The 24,654-nt window shown below is 38.5% G+C and overlaps 1 protein-coding gene across 1 annotated transcript in view; it reads left to right on the plus strand.

The window, feature by feature from the left end:
• plxnd1 (plexin D1) overlaps window positions 1-24,654 on the plus strand; it is a 106,459-nt gene that overhangs the window by 20,732 nt on the left and 61,073 nt on the right. Inside the window, exons 5-9 of the mRNA XM_022670750.2 lie at window positions 6,103-6,232; window positions 9,340-9,517; window positions 10,707-10,815; window positions 14,862-14,961; window positions 21,531-21,629. Of these exons, the coding sequence (XP_022526471.2) occupies window positions 6,103-6,232; window positions 9,340-9,517; window positions 10,707-10,815; window positions 14,862-14,961; window positions 21,531-21,629 (616 nt within the window). The remainder of the gene's footprint in view (window positions 1-6,102; window positions 6,233-9,339; window positions 9,518-10,706; window positions 10,816-14,861; window positions 14,962-21,530; window positions 21,630-24,654) is intronic.

A 24,654-nucleotide genomic window follows, 5' to 3' on the forward strand; every position in this document is an offset into this window, starting at 1 on the left:
AGTAGACCTGCGTTCAAGAATTGTTGACTTGGTTGAAGCTGGAAAGGGTTACAAAAGTATCTCTAAAAGTCTTGATGTTCATGTGTCCACGGTAAGACAGACGGAATACAAATAGAGAAAGTTCAGCACTGAATGTTCAATGCAGAATGATCAATGAGGTGAGGAAGAGTCCTAGAGTGTCAGCTAAAGACTTACAGAAATCTCTGGCACATGCTAACATTTTTGTTGACAAATCTACAATAAGAAAAACATGAGAGGACACCATAGAGGAAGCCACTGCTGTCCAACAGGACAACGATCCAAAACATAAAAGTAAATCAACAACCGAATGACTTCAACAGAAGAAAATACGCCTTCTGGAGAGTCCTGACCTTCTCAACCCAATTGAGATGCTGAGGCATCATGGCCTCAAGAGAGCGATTCACACCAGATATCCCAAGAATATTATAGCTGAACTGAAACAGTTTAGTGAAGAGAAATGATTCAAAATTCCTCCTGACTGTTGTGCAGGTCTGATCTGCAACTACAGGAAACGTTTGGTTGAGGTTTTTGCTGCCAAAGTAGAATCAACCAGTTATTAAATCCAAAGATTCACATTCCCCTCTCATTGTGAATGTTAACATGTTGTGTTTAATAAAACCATGCAAACAAATACAATGTTTTGTGTGGTATTAGTTTAAGCAGACTGTGTTTGTCTATTGTTGTGACTTGAATAAAGATTAGAACACATTTAATGATCAATTTATGCAGAAACCCAAGTAATCCCAAAGGGTTCACACACTTTTTTTTTCATGCAACTATACATAGTACACCTTAGTAAGCATTACAGAAACAAATTTATTTGTTATAATTTAATTATTAGTGGTTTATATATATTTAGTAAAAAAAAATCCAGCATCATCATTCTGCTCTTCTAGAGATCAATAAATACATCAGCAAATATCAGTTCAAAATAACTCAAAACATTATGTGTTTAATGCTGTTTAATATTCTTAGAGCTGGGCAATATGAAATTTTTTTGTATCATGATAAATTGAATTATTGTGACAGCAATATGCTTTTGTAAACATATCAACGATATTATCAGTGCTTAAAGAACACTGACCCAACTGTACTTTTCTTTAGTTGCCAATAAAGTACTACAACATTGTTACAATAAATTATATTACTGTTAATACATTCACTGTAAATGAACAGTAATACTGGAATATAATAGAAAACTAAAAACAGAAAGATTGCAAACTTACTTTATTGCACTTCTTATCTGGTATGCTTTGCAGTAAAGACAATGGCAACTTGCTCTTATGGCCTACAGCACTCTGGCCAGGCAGAAAAAAAATCATGTAAACTATAACTGAATACCCAAAAGAAAATAGCTCTGAAAAGCTAGAGTAATTTATGTCACGGGCCAATAGGTAAAAAGAAGTAACTTTTGTGTAACATTAAGAAATGTTAGAATTTGTAGGGGGTTTTAGCTGTACCCAAACAGAGGCAGACCTAATTGCTGCTTATATATGTTATATTTAGATATTGCATATATATTTAGAAAGTTTGTGCATATAGGAAGAATCTGTCATTCAGCATTTCATCTGCATGTCAGAACAGTTTGATAAATATTATGTAGCTTAAAATGTCTTTAAATATCAGGATGCAATATTTTTACTATATCATTCAGCTCTAGTATAAAGCAAACATGATTCATTATAATGAGGAATATGACTCTGACTGACTGAAACAGTTCTGCAGAGATCTGAGAGGAACTGAAAGTGCTGCATGAATTCAGATTGTTCTGAGGGCGACGGTCTGTACTAAACTTTATCTTCTGCTGAAGCTGGAAGTGTGAATGTGATGAATAAAAAGGGAAACAGGCGAGGAGATGATGTGAATGCTTAGAGAGAAATCCTAAAGTTTTGCTTTTATCTTCTGGTTCCTGAAAGAGCTCCTGCCTTCTATTGGTCTTCCCCATTCCTGTTCTTCTGTCTGTCATAAAGCAGCTCACAAAGGCTTGTTGGTGTTGTCACCACACTGGCTCTTTCAGGGGGCAATGTCAGACAGCACGTGTGTGTGTGTGTGTGTGTAAATGTTCGGATGTTTCTGAAAGGCACTTTGGACAATGCTGCTATGGAAAGATTTATGCTTGAAGTGTGTGTATAGCAGTGTCTGTGTGTGTGTGTGTGTGTGTGTGTGTGTGTGTGTGTGTGTGCAGGACGGAAGATATTACAGGCATGCGATATGAGATCATGTAATATGGATATGACTGTTGTGCTCGTCTGTGTGTGTGTGTGTGGGTGGGTGGAGTGTATGCGCGTACATTAAAGTCATGCAAGGTCAATGCATTTGGCATTGTGTATCAGCTTCATCACAATTGACCCAATGTGTGTGACAGAGCCTGTTTTAATCTGATTATACAGTAAATAATACCCCCAGTCTTCCCAGTGCATTATCTATTCACCAGCTCACAGCTCATTATAGGCAACTTTCTAAGCAGTAGGTATCGTGCATAATTATATATCGCATAATTTAACAGGGGCACGTTGTGAAACGCTCACTTTTTCAGTTCTTACGCGCATATATTTCAGTAAGCGCTATTTTAGCTTTGTCTATAGGCGAGTCTTCAACTGCGCACGGCACAGCTTGATTTAGGGCGTATCAGTGTGTCTTTGCTATTGTAACAACAGGAAAAGTACAGGAACAGCAATGTTATTTTATTTAGTATACTGTGTATTGTTGATGTTAAAGATGGGTTTGTGCTGCTGTGTGTTGTGTGTGTGTTGTGTGTGTGTGTGTGTAGCGTTATTTTGAGTCGGTTATGTGCACCTGTACACAGCTCACTTTCACACCACCACTCCCATCAGTGTAGATATATTCCTAAGCTTATTAAACTGTTGCTATTTAAGCGACACAGGTGTAAGGAATGAAAATAGAATGTTGGTGGTGTGTAAGATAGCAATGAGCATCAGGACCTGCCTTGAACATAGTCTAAGTCAGGGCAGCAAATGTTTATCTGAGAGTGCAGCTGTTACAGGGATGTATAAAGTTTATATAGGAAACATTTCTGTAGGAGAGGCTCTGATATTTTCAGGAGATAAAGTTGTTTTCACTGAAATGAGCTCTTCAGCTGTATTGGTTTGAGTTGTGTCTTTCAAGAATAAGATTTACTCTTTTCATAAAGTGTGAGTTAACTGAGAATTTTTGCAAATAAAGAATTGCTGCAAATAAAAGACTTTTTCACAACTCTTTTCATAAAGTTGAAGTCTTTTATTTGCAGCAATAAAATTCTCAGTTAACTCACACTGTTTTGGCAATAGTGTGTAAGTGTGTGTGTATGAAGGGGATTTTTCAGCGATGGTACACTCATTCTATTCTATTTTTGGCAGTCTTCCTGACCTCATGGCTCTGGCTGTTCTCGGCTGCTCTTTTCAAAGTTCAGACACTCATTCACATGTACACACTCTCACTGTATTACTATCTTCATGGAGGATTTTCTCTGATTTATGTCGGGCCGAGCTCTAGCCGCAGATATTCTGATGGAAATCCTTTGGTTTTATCTGGTGAGCTCTGGAAAAAAGAGGACTTTCTCATGAGAACCAGCTAAATGTCACATAAAACAACACTGCGTTATTGTTTGCGTCTCTTTAGTCACAGACCCAACAATCATTTCACTGTTTTGTCAACTGTAATAATGATATAAACTATTATATAAACTATTTTAAACTATATAATCACAGATTATTGGCTTAGCAGTGCACAGCATGGTTTGACCTCGCTATAAAAGAGTAATATGAAAGTACAAGTACACGTGACGTCAAAAAAGTCAACACGGCATGCAAGAGCGACTAGTATTAGTATTAGTATTAGTAGTGTCCCATGACTTTTGCCATGTCTTATGGAAGCTATAGAACGCTGTGCTGGCCTGTGGTATATGCATGTTTGATCTGGTGCAATACTTGTGGATATGTTTCTGCTAGAGTTTGTTTGCAAGGACAATTCCAGCCAGACACCGTCAATAACGATCATTATAACAGCCCACTGCGCTGTCCACTGTGGGAGGTAATGCTTCCTGTAACGTGTTTCTAGTGCACACGTTACACTGTGGATATAAGAATGGTAAATCCATCAAGCCCTTACTTGAACTCCATTAATTCACATCACCTAGCCAGAAACACGACTTAATCACAAGATAATACCTCACAACTTCTCAGGGATTTCATCATTGTTTGTGTTATCATGTACCTGATTGACAGTATTAACTGATATTAAAAGAATAAACGCATGGGTTTGCTTTGGCTTCTCATGAAACAGTCTGGAGTCTATAGCTTAAGGGCAGCGTGTCCTTGCTCCTGTGTGTGTGTGTGTGTGTATGTCTGGGCAACAGTGTGTGTGTGTGTGAGAGTGTGTGTGTGTGTGTGTGTGGGCAGTGTAAAGTGGAGCTGTGCACGGGGAATATTTGGATTAACAACTGAAACTCATGAGTCATAATAAAAGGCCTCTGTCTGGAAGGGAATTCCATGTCTGATAGCCCTGCTCTTCTTCAGACATACACACACACACACACACTCTTACACACACACACACACACTTTTGCTCCATGTATAGATAAAGACTTGTCTTGTTAGCCTTTTTAATTGAATTAGCAGGACTCTGATCTCAGTGCCAGAGGGGGCTGTCGTCATGGGAACGTGTGTGAGAGGAATCAAACACACCCCTGTTTTGTGTGTGTGTGTGTGTGTGTGTGTGTGCGTGAGTATAATGCATGTGTGTGTGTGTGTGTGTGTGTGTGTGTGTGTGTGTGTGTGTGTGTGAGTAAGTGTGCATAAGTATAATGTGTGTGTGTATAATGTGTGTGTGTGAGTGTGTATAATGTGTGTATGTATAGTGTGTGTGTGTGTGTGTGTGTGAGTAAGTGTGCGTGAGTATAATGCGCGTGAGTGTGTATAATGTGTGTGTTTGTGTATAATGTGTGTGTATAATGTGTGTGTGTGTGTGTGTATAATGTGTGTGTGTGTGTGTGTATAATGTGTGTGTGTGTGAGTGTGTATAATGTGTGAATGTATAGTGTGTGTGTGTGTGTATGTGTGTGAGTAAGTGTGTGTGAGTATAATGTGTGTGTGTGTGTGTATAATGTGTGTGTGTGTGTGTGTGTATAATGTGTGAATGTATAGTGTGTGTGTGTGTGTATGTGTGTGAGTAAGTGTGTGTGAGTATGGTGTGTGTGTGTGTGTGTGTGTGTGTGTGTATAATGTGTGTGTGTGTGAGTGTGTATAATGTGTGAATGTATAGTGTGTGTGTGTGTGTATGTGTGTGAGTAAGTGTGTGTGAGTATGGTGTGTGTGTGTGTGTGTGTGTGTGTATAATGTGTGTGTGTGTGAGTGTGTATAATGTGTGAATGTATAGTGTGTGTGTGTGTGTATGTGTGTGAGTAAGTGTGTGTGAGTATGGTGTGTGTGTGTGTGTGTGTGTGTGTGTGTGTATAATGTGTGTGTGTGTGAGTGTGTATAATGTGTGAATGTATAGTGTGTGTGTGTGTGTGAGTAAGTGTGTGTGAGTATAATGTGTGTGTGTGTGTGTGTGTGTATAATGTGTGTGTGTGTGAGTGTGTATAATGTGTGAATGTATAGTGTGTGTGTGTGTGTATGTGTGTGAGTAAGTGTGTGTGAGTATGGTGTGTGTGTGTGTGTGTGTGTGTATAATGTGTGTGTGTGTGAGTGTGTATAATGTGTGAATGTATAGTGTGTGTGTGTGTATAATGTGTGTGTGTGTGTGTGAGTGTGTATAATGTGTGAATGTATAGTGTGTGTGTGTGTGTATGTGTGTGAGTAAGTGTGTGTGAGTATGGTGTGTGTGTGTGTGTGTGTGTGTATAATGTGTGTGTGTGTGAGTGTGTATAATGTGTGAATGTATAGTGTGTGTGTGTGTATAATGTGTGTGTGTGTGTGTGAGTGTGTATAATGTGTGAATGTATAGTGTGTGTGTGTGTGTTGAACAGTAGTATTGTGTCTCTAATGAGGTATTATGTTAGTATGTCAGTCTGTGAGAGGTCTGTTTGTTCCATGCTCCTGTGAATAAAACACATTCTCCCATAATCCTTTGCTGCTCCTGCAGGTGCTCCATTCAGGAGGAGTGCTCCAGTCGGGGTTTGGCCCGCTCGTGGATCAGCATAAGGGACGGACCCCAGCAGTGCCCTTCCATGACCTTCACCCCGGCGGAGTTCAGCAGGACCGCCAACATCACGGTACGCCAGGTTTACACGATCAGACTATTTAAACACTGCAGAGTAGTGGAACCCTTAAATACCACCTTAAACTCACAAACTCACTTCAGTTCCTCACTCTCATGACTACTCTTACAGTAGTTTGATGACAGAGATAAAATATAGAAATGTTCAGCTTTTTAATTTCCTATTCTTTGATGACTCAATTTTTCAATACTATTGATTAGATGTTTGTATTTGTTTTATTGAAAAACTACACTTTTTTAAATACTGTAATGTGTCCTGTTTACTTAGATAGAGTGCAAATGATTTTCAGTAAAATATACTGTTCAAAGTATTTTAATAGCAGTTTTCAAACCTTCTGCCTTTTAACAAAATATGGATTTTGCACATTGCTGCATTTTCTCAGTCAAGAGATAATAACTCGAATTTATGGCCTCTTAATGTGTTTGAGAGCATCAGTTGTAAAGTTGTAAAGAGGTAGAGTTACAGGTATACAGTGAATAGACCTATTTGAATAATGTTCGAATACATATTATATTAAGAACTACTTAACATGGAAAAGAAAAAATACTTTAAGACAAAATAAAAGTCAGTGATTTCAAAATTTAATTTTAAGAACTTTAAAAGTATCCTCAAGTGCAGTCACAAAAAAGCATCAAAAACGCTATGGAGATGAAACTGGTACTCATCAGGACCACACCAGGAAAGGAAGACAAAGAGCTCCCTCTGTGTTCCTACTTATGTGTTTCTTCAAAGTCTGGATGATCTTATTATTAATTTACAATATAGGAAAAATAAATAAATAAAATGATTAAATGAGGTGGGTCCAAACGTTTGACTGACACTGTAACTGTTATATTACCCAGCCCAGCTTTTAATTTAGTTTTACTGATATGCTGTGAAACTACACATCCTACATTACAAGAAGAACTGTGATTCCTTATATAGTGACACGCCACATCATGTGACAGGAACTAGCATTGCATGTCTTGGCTTTTGCCATGTCCCATGCTAAATAACATTACACTGACCTGCTGGATTTGCGCATGTGGGGGCAGCTGTACTGAACTTGAAAGTGATTTCAGTCAGAGTAGTTTGTCTATACACATGGATATGGACATTCTAGCCAGATGCCACCAGTCACAATCATTTCCATGCTGTGTTTTTTATGGTTTTTACATTTTAGTTTAGATGCAGCCTCCTGATGCACACGTTATATTGAAGTACGCTGGCTGTAGCCTATGTGAGATGGTAACATGAATCTTCACAGAAATAAAGTATAAACCAGCCTTAAGTTAAAGAGATCAAAGTCTCTGAAAGTATTGCAGATGAGGCATTAGATAGGGCAGAGTTCCATAATCTTTGTCTGTGACTCTGAGGACTTCACTTTCACGGTGTGCAGAGATGTCAATAATCGCAATCAGTGGGTCAGCAAGCCCATATCTTCAGATCCATATCTTCAGATCCATATCTCCATATCTATATCACCGCCTTCAGATCTGAAACACCAGCCCTTTGAATGACTTCAAAGTCAGAGGTGTTTGGAACTCTTGTGTATAGGGTCTCATTGATGTATTTTAGGTAAGTGGGTCAGACTCTCTCTCTGATGGATCTCCCAGCTGTCCATCATTCAAGGCCACAGGAAATAGCTCTCCTCCAGCTCCAGCCCAAACAGGAAACGGGAAACAGGAAGCGGGCGCCACTGCGAGGAAGTGCTTCATCTGGATGACAATAGAGCTCTGGGTGGAGAGAGAGAACACGAGTCCAGAAAGATAGAGGGAGATCCGGGCTCATTCCGTGACTTCACCCCTCAGCTCTCCATCTCTGAGCTCTGATTGAAGCTGAGGAGGAAATCAATCAGTCGAAACTCATTCATCCCTGTTGGTCCTGCATCGTCTGGCCTTTATTAAAAATATCGGATTACTCAGACAGGCTACATTAACATTCACCGTCATCACTGTCACGTAGCCAATCCCGGTGACTCACTGATTACACATGATGAAATAATGAGGAAGAAAAAACACGTAAAAATAAACATACACATTATGCTAAGCAATTAAAGATACAAGTTAACCCTCTGTAGCAGTAGTTCTCAAACCTTTTAGACCACATACCACCAAATTACCAGACTAAAACCTGAGAATCTCAGAATCAGGATTCAAACAGAGGAAAATAAACATCAAGAGCGCTGAGCAGTGAACTACAGTGTTTACTACCATATTTATCTTTTAACTGTAGTGCAGAAACTGTAGTGAACTGTTAGTGACTGTTGTTTAATAGAGCAGATATTGTGGTGTTCCACAGGGTTTTACTGTAGGGCCAGTGAAACTGATGTTAATAATGATAAAACTGTAGTTCTGAGGAGTGAAGGAATGAAGTGTAGCTTATATACAGATTCTAATGGGTAAAGCTCTAACACTAAGTAATGTAATGTTAGGAAAATTACAGGTACAGGAAACTTTATAGATTTCAGTCCTTAATATTTGAATAGGTCATCTAGTGCACCAGCTTGGGATGCTTTGAGTACCACCAGTGGTACCTGAACCACAGTTTGAGAAACACAGATCTATAGCATAAATTATGTTTTTTAGGAGGAAAATGAAATAAATATAATTTTTGGAAGCTTTGGCGTCCCTGTGGATAAAAATTCAGATTTTGACTTTTGATAACAAGCTGATCATTTGAATCAGTTGTTTTAGAGCAAAGACGCACCAACACATGCAGAGTAGGAGGAGAAGATCTTCAGGACCAAAGATCCACTGCTTCACCATGTTTAAGCTAACAAAACACAAGCCAACGAATTAAAACAAAACACTGTTTCTGTATGTTTGCAACTATAATGTAAGAAGAAAGTATAATTATAAACATTAAAATAACTTCATTACATATTCTTGTTCATACAAACATACTTTTATTTATGACCCACTCATTGTACGCCTCATTCTACTGAAAGTAGATATGCTATGTAAAATTTTATAAGATAGATAAATAAATAAGTAAATAAATAAGGAAAGGTATGGTGTGAAAAGGTGTTAAAACAAAAAAAGTGGTTTGTTGCCTGAGGGAAACACCACGCCATAGAGGGTTAAAATCACCTGTCTCTTTACTCATCTTTCGTTTTTCAGAATGTGGGGATCTTGGTTGACGGCAGCGTTCCTGACTTGAACGGTCTCGGCCTCGAATGCCATTATGGGGTTGGCATGGCAACAGTTGCCACGGTGCACCTGGATGAAGGTTCTGCCAAAATCCAGACGTGCCCCCTGCCCCCTGCCAGCCGATTTCCTGAGATTCCTTTAGGCGAGGGTGAGCACTCTGGGTTATTGTAGTTCATTATAGAAGTTCCATATAAAGTGTGAAACTGTTCAGAACAGCTACTGATCTCAAACGATTCAATTATCAGAAACATTGTATCATGTTTAATCTTTTATAATACTTTAGAAAGTATATTACATTACTAAAAACAAACACAATAAGGACGCATGTATTAGTACAGGTACCCCTTTGTTCCCTCTAATACAGTTATTTAATGTTGTGTTTAAACTCCTCCCTCTAAATAGCAGTGTCATACTCTGTCTTTAGGTCCCATGTTTTCTTTTCAATGCGATTAGATAAAAAGAAATTACACTTTTATTTTAACAAACATTCAGTATCATATTATAAAGAGATGTACGATACCAGTGAAAAGTTTGGACAGACCATACATTCAGGGGTTTTTAATTTTTAAATAATTAATTTAAAGTGTTAAACAAACCAGAATATGTTTTATATTTTACATTTTTCAAAGAAGCACCTCTTGTTTAGATGACAGCTTTATACATCTGTGGATTTTCTCATTCAGCTTTATGAGGTAGAGTTATCCGGAATGTCTTTCAGTTAACAGCGTTGATTCATCAAGAGTTAATTACTTGAATTTCTTGTCTCTTAATGTGTTTGAGAGCTTCAGTTGTAAAGTTGAGGTAGAGTTGGTATACAGTGAATAGCTCTATTTGAGTAATGTTCTAATCCATATTATGGCAAGAACTACTCAACAAAGTAAAGATAAAAATAACTTTAAAAAATGAAGGTCAGTCAATCTAAAAAGAAGAGTTTCGAACTTTAAAAGTATCTTTAAATACAGTCGTAATAAAAGACCATCAAAACATTATTGTTTTATATCTCTCTGTTGCACGGGAAAAGTTAATCAGAGTTACCAGCCTCAGAAATGGCAAGTTAACAGCTCCCCAGATCAGAGTCAACTAAGTGCTTCACAGAGTATTATGGTCTGTTTAACACTTTTAAGTTTTTACATGCTCACTTCACTATTCATTTACAATGTAGAAAAAAATAAAATAAAAAACACATTAAACGAGGACTAGTGTTTAAACATTTGGCTGGTACTGTATGGTGATGGGTCACAATATAGAGCCAGTATTCAGTTTAAGTGTGTATTAGTTTTGTGTATGTTGTGTGGAAGGATTGAGATGTGTATGAACTCTTCTGCTCTTCTGCTTAGACCACGTTGTGGTTCCAGTGGCCATCAGGGTGAACGGCACCTCTGTGGTTTCTGGAAGCTTCATCATCTACGACTGCAAAAGAACCGGAGAGATTCACTCGAAGACTGCGTGAGTTCTACACACACACACACACCTTATATATGGCAACTGACAGTGAATGACAGTGGGGAATATTTTAGAGTGTATTTCAAGAGCGCGGAAACGTTTTCCAAAATATGTGTGTGTGAAAGAGAGAGAGAGAGAGCGAGAGAGCGAATGTGTAAACGGCCATCTAAAGGTGTGAAATATGTCACATTTGATCAGGGTGATAATAAGCTATGAGACTCAGGAAAAGCAGAATGGATGTGCGGTTTCATTCCAGTTACAAACCTGACAGTCTCTCAGCCGGTCCCTACAAACTTCCCCCGCCTCAGCCGCTTCCTTTTTCTCGTTTAAACACTGAAACTTTTAATGCTAAAACTCATTATTCACTAGCTGACTTCAGAATACCCAGATAATGCTATGGAATTATTTTAATGTACAGTATGTCATAAAAGTGAGGAGTTGGAGGACAGACCCACACCCAGGATAATTCAGTGTTTTCAGGTTTTAGTGCAAGAAACTCCCTTTAAAATCACCATTTCTGCACTACATAAAATATGCATCTGTTACCATTTATTATTTATCTGTTAAATCAAAGTAATGTTAGACCTTGGCCCTATTAAAGGTAGTTATGAGGTAGTTTGTGGCACCAGAAAATGAATGAAATTTCAGCTTTGATCACATTCTTTACAGAGTAGAGGTGAAAAGGTTAAACCCATAGAAAAGTTAGTTCTGATTTCAGGTTAAAATCACCTAAATGTTTTTTTTAGTAAAGGTTCTTTAAAAGTATAACAAATATTGCCATGCAGCAGTTTTGCAGCAGCTCTTTGAATAAGCACAAAGAAACAGTGGCAAGGAAAAACGTCCTCCCAGTAAGAGGAAGAAACCTTGAGAGAAACCAAGAAATCTCTGGTCAACACAAGACATCACAACAAGTTGCAGAACAACAACAACTCGAATAGACAATACAGATAATAGAACAAGTAATAGAACCCTTTAGGAGTGGGTTATATATAGCGCCAAAACCCTCATATCCTCAAAGTATCATATATGGTTTCCTGGCCTGTGAGATATTTAATTTTCTCCTGTAAAGTTGATGCTTTGGGGATTATTTTTTTCATTGGACAGTGATGCTATTTGATTTATTTAAACTAAAGACAACGCAGAGTCTTCATTTGTCTGCATTGCTCTGCGGATTAACTGTAAAGATGGGAATCTGTAGGCGGGAACTCAGTGGACCAATCACAGTTAGTGTGTTCTGCATTGCTGCAATGCCTTGTTTTTTTTAGGAGGTGCACATCAGACTGTGTGTAGGCTATGGCGTGAACTTGGTACAGAAGCATAAATTGGCTTTAAGAATACCAGATTACACTACACTAAGTATTACATCACCTCCACCAGTCTGGACTGGTGACACAAAGGCAAGTTGAGTCATTCTGCTAGTGCCAAATTCTGACCCTAAAATCTTTTTTCCTCATCAGAAAACCAAGATAAACAAGACACACTTCTTCTCATTCAGAGTGTTTTTTAAATTATTTTTACATTGTAAATTTTATATTGAAGACTATATTAAAGCTATACAGAAACATATGTACAGTTATTTAGTAAAGATTAAAAAGTATTAAACAAACCAGAATAGACTCTTCTAAGTAGCACATTTATCTTTGAGGACAGATCTGAACACTATTGGTATTTTAATCCCAGTGTCTTCATGACGGAGTCACCTGGAATAGTTTTCTCAGCATCTTGAAGGAGTTTCTGGAGGTGCTGAACATTAGCTGTTGCTTTTCCTTCATGCTGTGAAGCTCCAGCTCTTCCCAAATCACCTCAAATCACCATCTCAGTTCATCAGGTTTGGATCAGGGGATTTTGGAGGACTAACACTTTTTTACTATTTATGTGTGTTCCTTAACTGTTTTCATGTCTTTAATATTAAATTTACAATGTAGAAAATAAAGTTAATCAAATAAATAAAATGATAAGCAGTGTATTGGCAGTGAAAACTGTAAAATACGTATTAAAGGGAAAGAATTAGTGTTCTCTTAGTTATGCAGTTAACTTGCTCAGGAGTTAGTGTTCTGTGCATGGCATGGCTTTGGGCTAATCAAACTGCTGCATGATTACATGCAGCCAAACTTGGCACACACACACCTCCGCTCTATAAACTCCCTTACCTCATAAAATCTCCTACAACAATGTTTATGTTCCCCATCTATAATCCAGCTGAATCAGAGCGCGAGGAACGATAACCTGAAGTCCTGTAGGAATCAGGGCTTTAGCTCCGTCTCCTACACTTCAATTAGGCTGAAATATAATCCTGCCTCATTGGCTGGAATGTGTGTTTTTGGTCTGAGTGGGCAGAGTGTGTGTTTTGTGTGTGTGTGTGTGTGTGTGTGTGTGTTCAGTGTGAATTCTCCCACGGTTTTAGCCTGGTGGTTTCTAGGTGAATGGCTAATGACATCCAGACATTAACAGTGACATGCATTCCGTACCACAAACTCTGGCAACCCTGAATCAATTACTCACCATGAGCTGCTCTCTCTCTCTCTCTCTCTGTCTCTCTTTCTCTCTCATTCTCTCTCTGTCTCTCTGTTACTCTCTTTCTCTCTATTTCTTTTCTCTCTTTCTCTCTCATTCTCTCTCTTTCTCTCTCTTTCTCTCTCTCTGTCTCTCTTTCTCTCTCTTTCTCTCTCATTCTCTCTCTGTCTCTCTGTTACTCTCTCTCTCTATCTCTCTCACTCTGTCACTGTATCTCTGTCTCTGCTTTTTTCTCTTTCTTTCTCTACTTTTTTCTATTTGCAGTATTTGTTTCCTGCAGATTACGGTATGTCTCTCGCTCAGTTTCAGTCTCTCTTTCTCTTTTGCTCTCTCACACTCTCTTATCCTCTCGCGCTCTCTTACTCTCTCGTGCTCTCTGGGTCATAAGGCTTGTTTCTCATGCTGACAGAGAGATAATTGAGAGTGTTTGTTTAACCAGAGCTCTTAAGTAGCAGCTGTGTGTGAGAAAGAGAGAGAGAATAGGAAATGAATGAGAAAGAGAGACAGAGAAGGCTAAAATGAGAGAAACAAAGAGAGAAACAGCTAAAATGAGAGATAGAATGAGAAATAAATAAGAGAGAGAAAAGGAATAATGGAGACAGGTAGAATAAGAGAGAGATAATGAAATGAAATAAAATGAAAGAGAGACTGAAAGAGATTGATAGAGAGAGAGAAAGACAAAGAATAAAACAAATCATTTCTGATGATAAGTTTTCCTTAAATGTGGTTACAGTGAGACATCTTAAGAACTGACACACACACACACACTCACACACTTACACACACACACACACACACACACAGACATAGCCTCCCACGTAGAGTATGAACAGCCCTCCACCCCCCACTATCATAAAGCACTCATCCTTATCATGAAAGCTGCTATCTCTGGCAGCAGCAACATCTTTCGTTCCCCACTGAGTCTCACACACACACACACACACACACACACACACTAGAGGTGGTGGAGTCTTGACTTTATCTTGAGTAAGTACACACTACATCTCTATCTGTCTTAGTAATGAATGGGCGGCTGAAGTAAGCTGTGTCTAGCGGAATCCTCTGCTGCCTCTGGTGTGTGTGTGTGTGTGTGTGTGATTGTCCAGACAGGCTCAGTTTAAATGGAATTAAATTAAAGTAAAAAATGTGTTCTATGCTGTATTTCTGCCTTTTTAGTCCTGCCTGTAATTGTGTGTGTGTGAGAGAGTATGTGTGTGTGTGTGTGTGTGTGTGTATGTATGTGTGTGTGTGTGCAAGAGTGTGTGTGTGTGTGTGTGTGTGTGTGTGTGTTATGGAACCCCCTCAGTGTCCCCAGGTTCCATTTGCCCCCTTTAGGAAATTATTCAGTCTCGCTTAATCTCTGACCCATGAGTGTGTGTTTCATGATCAGGGGAGGTGTTGAGTAGCTTGTATGTGTGTGTGTGTGTGTTTGTGCGTGTGATTTGCCTATGTTAAATCATAACCTCTGTGCTAACTGTATATATATATATATATATATATGTGTGTGTGTGTGTGTGTGTGTGTGTGTGTTTTAGGTGTACAAGCTGTCTGAGCACTAACTGGAGGTGTAACTGGGACCAGCAGCTGAACTTGTGTTTTTCTGATAAACACAGCGCTCAGGGCATGGTGCTGGAGGTGAGCACCTCTCTCTCTCTCTCTCTCTCTCTCACACACACACACACACACACACACACACACACATTTAGATACAAGGATATTTAATTCAGGTGGGCTTAAGTGTGGACACATTCCAGAATCCAAATCCCTGGAAGACTAATGTTGTAGTCCATCACAGTGAAAATCAGCAACAGAAGCTAATTTCCTGTATTGTGCAGTTTTTCTTTGTTCTTTGTAAATGTATTGCAACATTTATTATTGAATGAATCAGTAAAATATCCAAAATTAAACAGAAATAAATCTTTTTACATTGACTTGCATTGAAAGGTAAGGTACTATCGTTATTATCACATTGTCATTTTGGGACACTTTCTCATTTATAGTTTCTTCAGAAATTATCTTCAGATAATAAAAAGAGTTTATTCAGCAGTGTCTCTACTAGATAACTGTTAGAATTTACAACCTCATTAACTGATTTAAGGCAAAGCAAATTAACTATAGGTGTAAAAACTGTGTAAGTTAACTAGAAATACAGATTTATCATATGAGATTCTCTATAGTATCCCACCACAACCACTCTGCAGTCAGAGTAAAGTGCTTGTGAAGTGCTGTTAAAGTTCAGCAAAAGAGAGGAATAACAATATCTCCACTAAAAGTAAACAGTCGAGATATTTATATAAACATTCTCTATTTAACACCCTTTCTTGTTAAAAAGATAAAGGGAGGTTATAAATTAATTATGACTCAAGTCAAAAGTGGACCTCTGGGAAAACATAAAATACAAGGAAAATATAGAATAGAGTTTTCTGGAGCAAAGCCATAGAAGACTCATAGTTCATGTACAGATGTGAATTAGTGTAGACCATGTTCTCACTTGCTTTGTTGTAATGTATTCTGGCACTCTTTCCTGTGTTAAAACAAACCAAACCATAGAGAAAATGCATCAGGGTCACATTCATTAACTTATTCAGGCTATAGGTGTGAAAACAATTTACGAAAAAGTGAATCAGAGATGCTCAATGCTCTGTATGCGGTTGAATCTTTAAAGTCACAAGAGAGATGAAACTATTCAAGTGTAAGTATGGTAAAGTGAACTAATTGTGCTTTCATACCTGCGCTGGTTATATCTGATTAGTGGAACGAAACCACACGAGACCCATACTAGAAGATGACCTGTCTGGTCCCAAGTGAACTCTGAGAGGTTTGTTTATATGCTCCACAAGTTTAACCTGGAATATTGGAATACTGGGTAGATACTACTTCATACAGCTATGAGCAATCACCATATCTGCTGTTTTCCCAAGCTAGAATCCACAGACAGGTCTGCTCAAAAAGCAGAGAGAAAGTTCTCTTGTGGTTTGTTGTGTTGCATTTTGCTAAACTATGAATGAATGAAGTTACAGTATACAGGACCTGTTTAGAAACCCAAACTCATCCATATGCACACTGGCAAGAAGCAGCAGCCAATCACACACAGCATACTCTTAAACAGAAACCACCACTCACCTACTGCATCAGGACTGCATAAGGCACTGAGGAGCTAACCCAGGAGCCAATCCATATCTGGGCATACAGTCATACACACAATACACACACACATACAGTACATACATACACACAGTCACACACATACACTAGAGTATCCAATTGAATTCCACAATCTATGAAGAAAACTTTTCAACTTTACAAACTTGTACAAACTGATAAAGAATCGTTAGAGAAAACTAGTTATAGATGTGAGAACACATTTACTGTATATACCCAGAAATCAATATTTTAGAACCTCACTCTTTATTACCATAGAATCAATGGGAACACTGACTTATATATACAAGCTCACACCTCCACTTTGTGGGGGCAGTTTGACTCACTGCATCAGTGCAGCCCCAGCAGTGGGGGGTGAACTAACGAAGGGAACCAGAGGAGTGTAAATTCCACCAAATAACTGCAATCAACAGGCTTCATCTTCCTTAGGGGAACTTTTACATCCTGCTCAAATAACTCTGGAGAGCTGCAGTTTTCAAACATTAGCTCTGAAGTTACGTATATCCAAAATATCTCAGGCTGTTAGTGTGAAAACTGCCTCGCCAGCTCCCAGATCACCCATTTCACACAAAACCCCACAGTCACACGGCGAGAATCCTTCACCTCCAGCTATCAGAACCACAGCCGGCATGTCTGTGGAGAAGGTCAGTGGAGGACAAGGCCAGCCACTTTAATTGAGCTCATAAAACACAGACACAATAATGCCTCTCATGGCTAACAAAACCTCTTAATGACATAATATGCTCGTTTTTACCAGCAACGCGACTGTTTACACAGCATTCACAAGATTCACTTTCGCCTGTCTCTGAAACGCTCTGTGGTTTTGATGATCCCGGTGGAGTCAGTACTCCACAGAGCAACGCAGCGTTCAGCTATTTAACGTAAAAGCTAATGACGTATGACCTCGCTCCAGGAGAGACGGAGAACGGAGGTTGGAAAAGGTTGGAATTATCTTCTGAAATCATAGGTATTAAAAGAGTTTATCCAGCTTTTGTTAAAGTTACTGTCCATGGAAAGCATTCTACTAGATTTTGGAGCATTGCTGTGAAGATTTGATTGTGTACAGTGTAACACAAGAGTGAGGCGAGGAGTTTTGATAATCACCAACAATTTTATCCAAACTTTCAGTCAGAAACCAACCTCGCAAGAATTATACAGAGCTAACCAAAACAAAGGTTTGATCATTTTTGGCAGCAAACAGCAGCTGCAGTACTCACATACTGTTCTGTATTTTACTGCATACGAATCCTAATTCATTCATACATACATACATACATAAATAATTGACAATCAGAGTAAAAACAGTATGACATTCCTTACAAAATGATCACTAATGATTACTAAATATTTAAAAGATTCACCTGTAATTTTACATTTTGTGAATTTCAGTAAAATTAAATATCTTTAGTCATATATTTAAACATTGAAATTTAAAATATATATTGTCTTGGCTCATTTTATTCTCATGAATTGAATTTGTATTTCGTCTTATGAGACGAGTGTCTCATCACACACCTATAAAATAGTCTTTTCCGATGAGCACCAATTCTAGTGTCCCATTACAAAAATAGACAAGAATAATTATTTTGTTTCTTCTAAAATAAAGGATATTAAAATAGTTTTTCTTGTCCAATGAAGGCTTTCTACCTGATTTTGGAACATTGCTGTGAGGTTTTGAATGCATTTAGCACATTACAACAACAAAGACGTTGGATGATCACTCTGCCTCATCCCCAACTCATCCCAAAAGTACAGGATGGAGCTTCTTTCATTATTCCAGAAAAGAACAGCTCTACTACAGCTCTGCTCCACAGCTCAGTATGGGGGGCTTACCCCTATACCCCTGCAAAGCTGTTGTTGACAGGGACTAGCTAACTGTGTGTGTGTGTGTGTGTGCATTTGCACACCTGTGTCAGCAATTGGTGCAACTTAAATATACAAAACACTACGATTTTCCCTTTCCTTTCACTTACTTTTGGCAGGAACTGTGTTGACGTAATATTTTTATTCATGTGGAAATGATGTGCAGTTGAATTCACTCCATTTCTTCTTCAGTGTAGGTGAAAACAACAGCTGGCAAAAACAAACAGACAAAGATGGTTCTGGTTTTGGTTCTGTGGTCCAGATGGGTGAAGTAGCTGAAGATAGAGGGAGAGAGAAAGAGAGTTTTGAAACTTGCTGAAGTCAGAAGCAAATATAAATAAAGTCAGAGCAGAGATGAGCTCCATAATACACTCCCAGTCCAAATTCTGAAATAAGCAATGGCAAAGAAACAAAGGAGCAGAGACTGCCAGAGATACAAAGCAGCAGTCAGCAGTTTGAGGGAATGAGAAGAAGGAGGAAGGGGTGAGCGTGAAGCCCGGCGGTTTCATCTGCCACCGCTGCGATTTCCAGGCTTAAAGAGCTATGACCTCATCTGATCCACAGTCATACCAGCGCCAGCCGCTGCCCCAAGTCTGCCTCTGTTCACAGCGCCAACAGCGTTGCATTTAAAAACATGCTAGCGTTTTCCTGCTACCGCAGCTGCACGTTTCCACCACTTCCTACTGAAGCTGGACGGTGGTTCATCTTTCTTCCTCACTCTTGAATCTCTATTATCTCTGCACGCCATTCCGTCCACTGAGATCCATTTCCAGTTTCAGCTGAAACTGTTTACAGTGGAGTGAGAAGGTTAAGAGTAGTGTGTGGTCTTGTATTTATGGAAAAACTGTGGGAGACTATTGACTTCCAGCGTTTCTTAGCAACTTCTAGTTTTGGTGCTCAAACTAAAGAATCAAAGAACCAAAATTTGCACATTGGAGACATCCCCTAGTACCAAAACTAATCCCCTAAACTCAACCCCGATAGGTCTAGTGAATGTATCGACAGACCAATTAGAATGCAAGTCCCACCCACAGAGCCCACTTGTAGGGGGCTTTGTTTTCGAGAAAAAAGAGAAACCAATCAGGACACTCTCTGTGTGTCACATACTGCATCTGTCTGGTTTGGTTCTTCCAGTGCACAAATGAGTCCATGATATTGTAGATGGTTTCATGGTGGTCATCAATGAGCTGCTACCAATAAAGAGTCACAAACTTCACGGGAGAAGTGAGATCTCTAATGAAATTACTGTTAATTGTGTGGATCATAAAAATATTTTGTTATTTTATAATGCAGTGACAAAATACAGAAAGGAATATGATGATGATGTATGTAAGCAATTACAATATTAGAGCAAAATAATACTCTGTGGATACTCTAGCCTGGTAACTAGATGGAATACTGTTATTATAGAGTGATAAAGATGTTGCAAATGGATCTACAGATTGAGGATACTTGTAGGTACCTGAAGCTGAAGACCAAAGTTCTCTATTAAACACTAAATTAGCCATAAATCAGGAGAACCGTCAGGCAAAGGAAGGGTTGCAATCTGGTAGAGACATTCCTGGGAAACCCCTGCTGTGTGAGTGTGAGCATTATCCTGCTGAAAGATGCCAGTTGGAAGCCCTGCTCACCACAGTGATTCCATGCTCTAAACTGACCATCATCAAATCCCAGACAGAACCTGGACACAACTGCAAATTAAAGGCAACTGTGGGAAATATGTCCTGATTGTTAATTCCTTGTAGAGAAATATTGCTAATAGAATAGGGCTTTCTAGAGCATAGAGAATATCACGCTATTGAAACCATACCTAATATTCTACAGGGATATAAAACCTTCCAGCTTTGAGCTTTGGAGATGTGAAACTCTTTTCTTTGGAATGATGGTGCTTCGTGCCTTTGGGATGGCCTTTCTGCTGAATGCCGTCAAATCCTCACAGCAATGCAAAACAATCCAAAATCTAACCGAAAAACTTCCTGGACAGAAAAGAGTATTAAGTTACTCCAACAAAATCAGTATTAACTTTTTTAATAGGCTTGATTTTATACATATGCTGAATTAGTGATAGTTTTGTCAGTATAGTGTACTTTGTGTTTACTGTATTCCAGTTTAACAGTAGGGAGACACAGCAAACGGAAACACAAAGGGCTGAAGAACACATGAACCAAAGCAAACAGAGGACCAAAAGAAACAGATAACGACAACTAGGAACTAAATAACTGATACAGAAAAGCAAACAAACTCACAAAGAAAAGCAAACAAACTCACAAAAAAAAGCAAACAAATCCACTGGACAAATGAAGTAGAGACCAAACTGAGTAGCGTACAATGCAGGGCCACAAACCACGGCAAACAGAGGGGCATATACAGTATTCTGTATAAACTTAACACAGGACAAAGAATACCTGGGGTGGTCGGGGTAGCACAGTGGGTAACAACACCTTTCTCAATGTGTCAGAGTAAAGGGTTTGATTAAGAACCTTTATGTTGACTTCTAAAGATCTGAACTCACCTGTTTTATTCAACTTTACGTTAAAGAACCGTCAAGTTGGTCAAGAAACTTTCAAGAGCATCAGTTTCAGAAAAGATTCTTCACACATACAGTACATCTCTTTTACAAAATTGGTGGCTCTTTTATGGCATTGCTCATAGAACCTTTGGTTTAAAGAGTGAATGTTGTGATGGGTCAGGGTATTAAAATCATTTTAAGATTACTAGTTTTTCATTGTTTGTCTGTGGTTTATATTTTGTCATTTTATTGACAGTAAACCTATCTAGGATCTCAGAAGGATGATAAAATAAAGCTTACTATACCTAATACAACCACTACTAGTGGTGAAACTAGTACTTTTAGAGTGCAGTGTCAAGCAAGTCTTGGAAGACTTGGTGAATATTGGCCCGCTATGGGCAGGCCGTGTGAGCAGGCCGTGGGTTCAGATGTGGGCGATGTGCGAAATGCTCCCACTTTTTTCCTGCGCTCTCAGTTTCTGCTCGTCCGTGTGTTTTGCTTTCCGGAGAGGGATGTTTTTGCAGTCAGGTACTCTTATTTCCTCTTGGGTCAACAGTCTTATTCACACACATGACCAAACAGGACGGAGGGGTGTATTTATGGCTGTGGAAACATGGCCAGCTATTGTTCTCTGTCCCACTCTCAATTCCTGCCTTTTCCTGTTACCCAGAATGCAGCTGACTGCCCCAGTGTCGTAGCCCAGGAATTCCCCCCACGGCCCACTGGATCCGCTGAAGACATCACCCTCCGCCTCAGCAATGTGGAGCAGGTAGGGCCCTCCATTCACTCCCTGTAGCTCACCATATAGGACGGGGATTAGGCCTAGCCGTAGACTATGCTTCTCTTTCAGTGAAATATCTCAGTTCAGAACGCCGTGTAGTCCAGGATTAGGCCTACTTCTTGTTTGGAAAACTGCCAAATACAGTAAATTAATCTGGAAAATAAGACACATTAGGAAATTTGTCTATTTTAATATATTTTTTAAAAAGAGTAATGTATGTAGAACCATCTACAAAAGGGTTTGACAAACCCCAAGAACCAGCACTCAAGTTGTTCTATGTGATCACAGTTCTTCAATCAGTTAAAATAATGCCTCTCCTCACTCTTGAAGAGGCACAGTGAGGAGAGGCACTATTTTGTTTTATGTGATCACTGTTCTTCAATCAGTTAAAATAATGCCTCTCCTCACTGTGCCTCTTCAAGAATTATTTGTTTACTTCTGAACAACTAGATAATGAGATACACTGACTCAACATCGAAACTCATCCAGTACCTTTTATACATTATAAGAGCTGTAAAATGGATATGTTTGAGATAATTGGCTTGTAACTGCTATTTTGAACTGTCATGTCAAAATCTGGTGCACTGTACTATGCAGATCTAAGAACATCAACTGTACGTACGCAGAAGCGTTCAAGCATAGGCTAGTTGTAATGTGAGTGTTTACTAAATTCAGTTTTGTGCGTTATTAAATCAAAACGGGTTGCAACACACAAACTATCTGTCTATACAGAGGAGCGAGAAACTACTAAATATTTACACCTACCTCTGAGCAGCTATACACTTTAACTAAACCATTGAAAACCAATTGCTGCATTCTAATCGCCATGTTATACATTTTGTTTTCTTTGTGTAAAAGCAACAGTCAGTAACTCTGCGCATGAGTGAGTTAGTTAGTTAGTTAGTGTACTTGTGGTGCAACCAGATTTAGTAAACGTAAGCACTTAGTAGATGCTTTACACACACACATAAGTAGAGTAATTTGCGCAGGATTGGTGCAACCCAGCTGAACAGATCCATATTCTGGTTGAGTGGGTTCAGAGTAGGTTTCAGCTAGTCAGAATTCTTCTAAACGTGTTCTTCTAAACTACTTAAAAATAATATTACTGAGGAAAGCACATTCTAACTCATCACTTATTTATTTGTTTTAATGTTGTAATGCTTTCTTGCTAAAAGCTGCAGTAAGACCACTTAAAATGTGCTTCTCTAAATGTGTGTCTTGCAAATAGAAAAAAAAAGCCCAACAAAATATCCTGTTTATGGTTTCATGAGTGGTTTTCTGGGTTCCCCTTAATGAATCTTTATTCTTGTAGTTCCTCTTTCTTTTGCCTTTACTTTATTTACACCACTGATTCTGATGTCATTGAGTAACTGTATTCTGTACACACTGTTTACATTATTTTACTTTCTTCACATATATACACACATACATAATAACATTAAGAGCCTTTTACGTCTCTCTAACATCTTCATAAAGCTTAATTTAGCATTAAAAAACACAAACTCACAAACACACATATCAAAACCACACATGAAACCACCACACACTGGAATGCAATTTTCTGGTTAAACTGCTTCACCATAATGTGAATATCTGAGATGATGTGTGTACCAGTCTCTGCTTTACTCTTGGCTTGGGACCAGAAGGAGTATTTAATAAAAAATCAAAACACATAGACCTGCTGAAAGTGCTTTAAAATCAATATTTATGTGGAAACTCTTCATCCTGACCAAATATGCCATGATGTTTAATCATGACATCATTAGTTTTACTTCTTTATTAACATTTATTAAGGTGTAAAACCCACAAGCTTTCCATGCTTTATTGTTCCTGACTTTTCCTTTAGAGCAGAGTTTGAGAGGATTTTGAGCCTCAAGGATGCTATTTTAAGAGCAGCTCAACATCCACTTAAATAAGGTACATTTGAGGGTTCTGTATAGAAGCATAACAACTCAAAAACCCTTTGGATTCAACCTTTCCTTCATGTTGTCTAAAATATTACTACAGTATCCAGTATTACAGGGGAAGGGAGTAGCATAAGCTGAGCGAGTAGCTCAAATAACTGGAGATTTGCTTTGTGTGCATTAATATTTTAACATAAAAAAATTATCCTTTCTATTTGGGATCAGAAGGACCCAATTAAAACAAAAACAAACTAGTTCATTTTTACCTGGCCCATGTTTCTGTCTGGACTGGCTGTAGAAACTTTTGACTGGGATTCCTGCTGGGATTCCTGCCAAACCAAACGTGAACATCCGACTGACAGCTGAAACCAAATTGCTGTGGCCATTTATGAACCTATTATATAATATATTGTGGCTGTCCAATATAAAACAAGTATCTTTATTCATTTTAAAGTTTAGTTTACTACATCATTTGAACACACCAACTGTTCCTTACACTGTGTCAAATTTCATGATGAATGGTCCATTAGAAATTCTACACAATTAATTAAAATAAACTCTTTTTACACTGACTTCCATTGAAAGTTAGAAGTTTTTCTTTCTCTCCTGTGAGGTTGCTGTTTTGGAGACACATGTTTTTCATTGGACAGTGATGATATTTGCTTAGAGGGCTTACTTTATTAGAAGCATCTATATTCTACTGACACTCACTGCCCACTCTATACATATACCTTAATAACAAAGTAATACAATTAATCCCTTTTAAAGAGCAACCAAATTTTGATGATTAACCAAATTCACTCACTTCATGTGTTCCACTCAGTTGTGTAGTCAGTTCCACTGTTATTGGGTCTAGTTTCGTATAATTAAAAAAATATCAGTACAGATACTGACGCAATCTCAAGAACTGGCCAGTCAGTGTAGGTGCTCATTTTTTTATAATGTTCTTTGTTCTCAGAACATTTCACTCGAATGTCACTTTCATAGCTGTCCATTGAGACAAGCTTGGATCTCAACATGAAACATGCACAAGCCAGTAATGATATAGAATGATAACACAATGAGGCAATCTTAAACCACAATTATCCCCCGTGCCTCACCCATTCACT

The sequence above is a fragment of the Astyanax mexicanus genome, chromosome 12 (assembly GCF_023375975.1).
Source record: "Astyanax mexicanus isolate ESR-SI-001 chromosome 12, AstMex3_surface, whole genome shotgun sequence".
NCBI classification, from domain to species: domain Eukaryota; kingdom Metazoa; phylum Chordata; class Actinopteri; order Characiformes; family Acestrorhamphidae; genus Astyanax; species Astyanax mexicanus.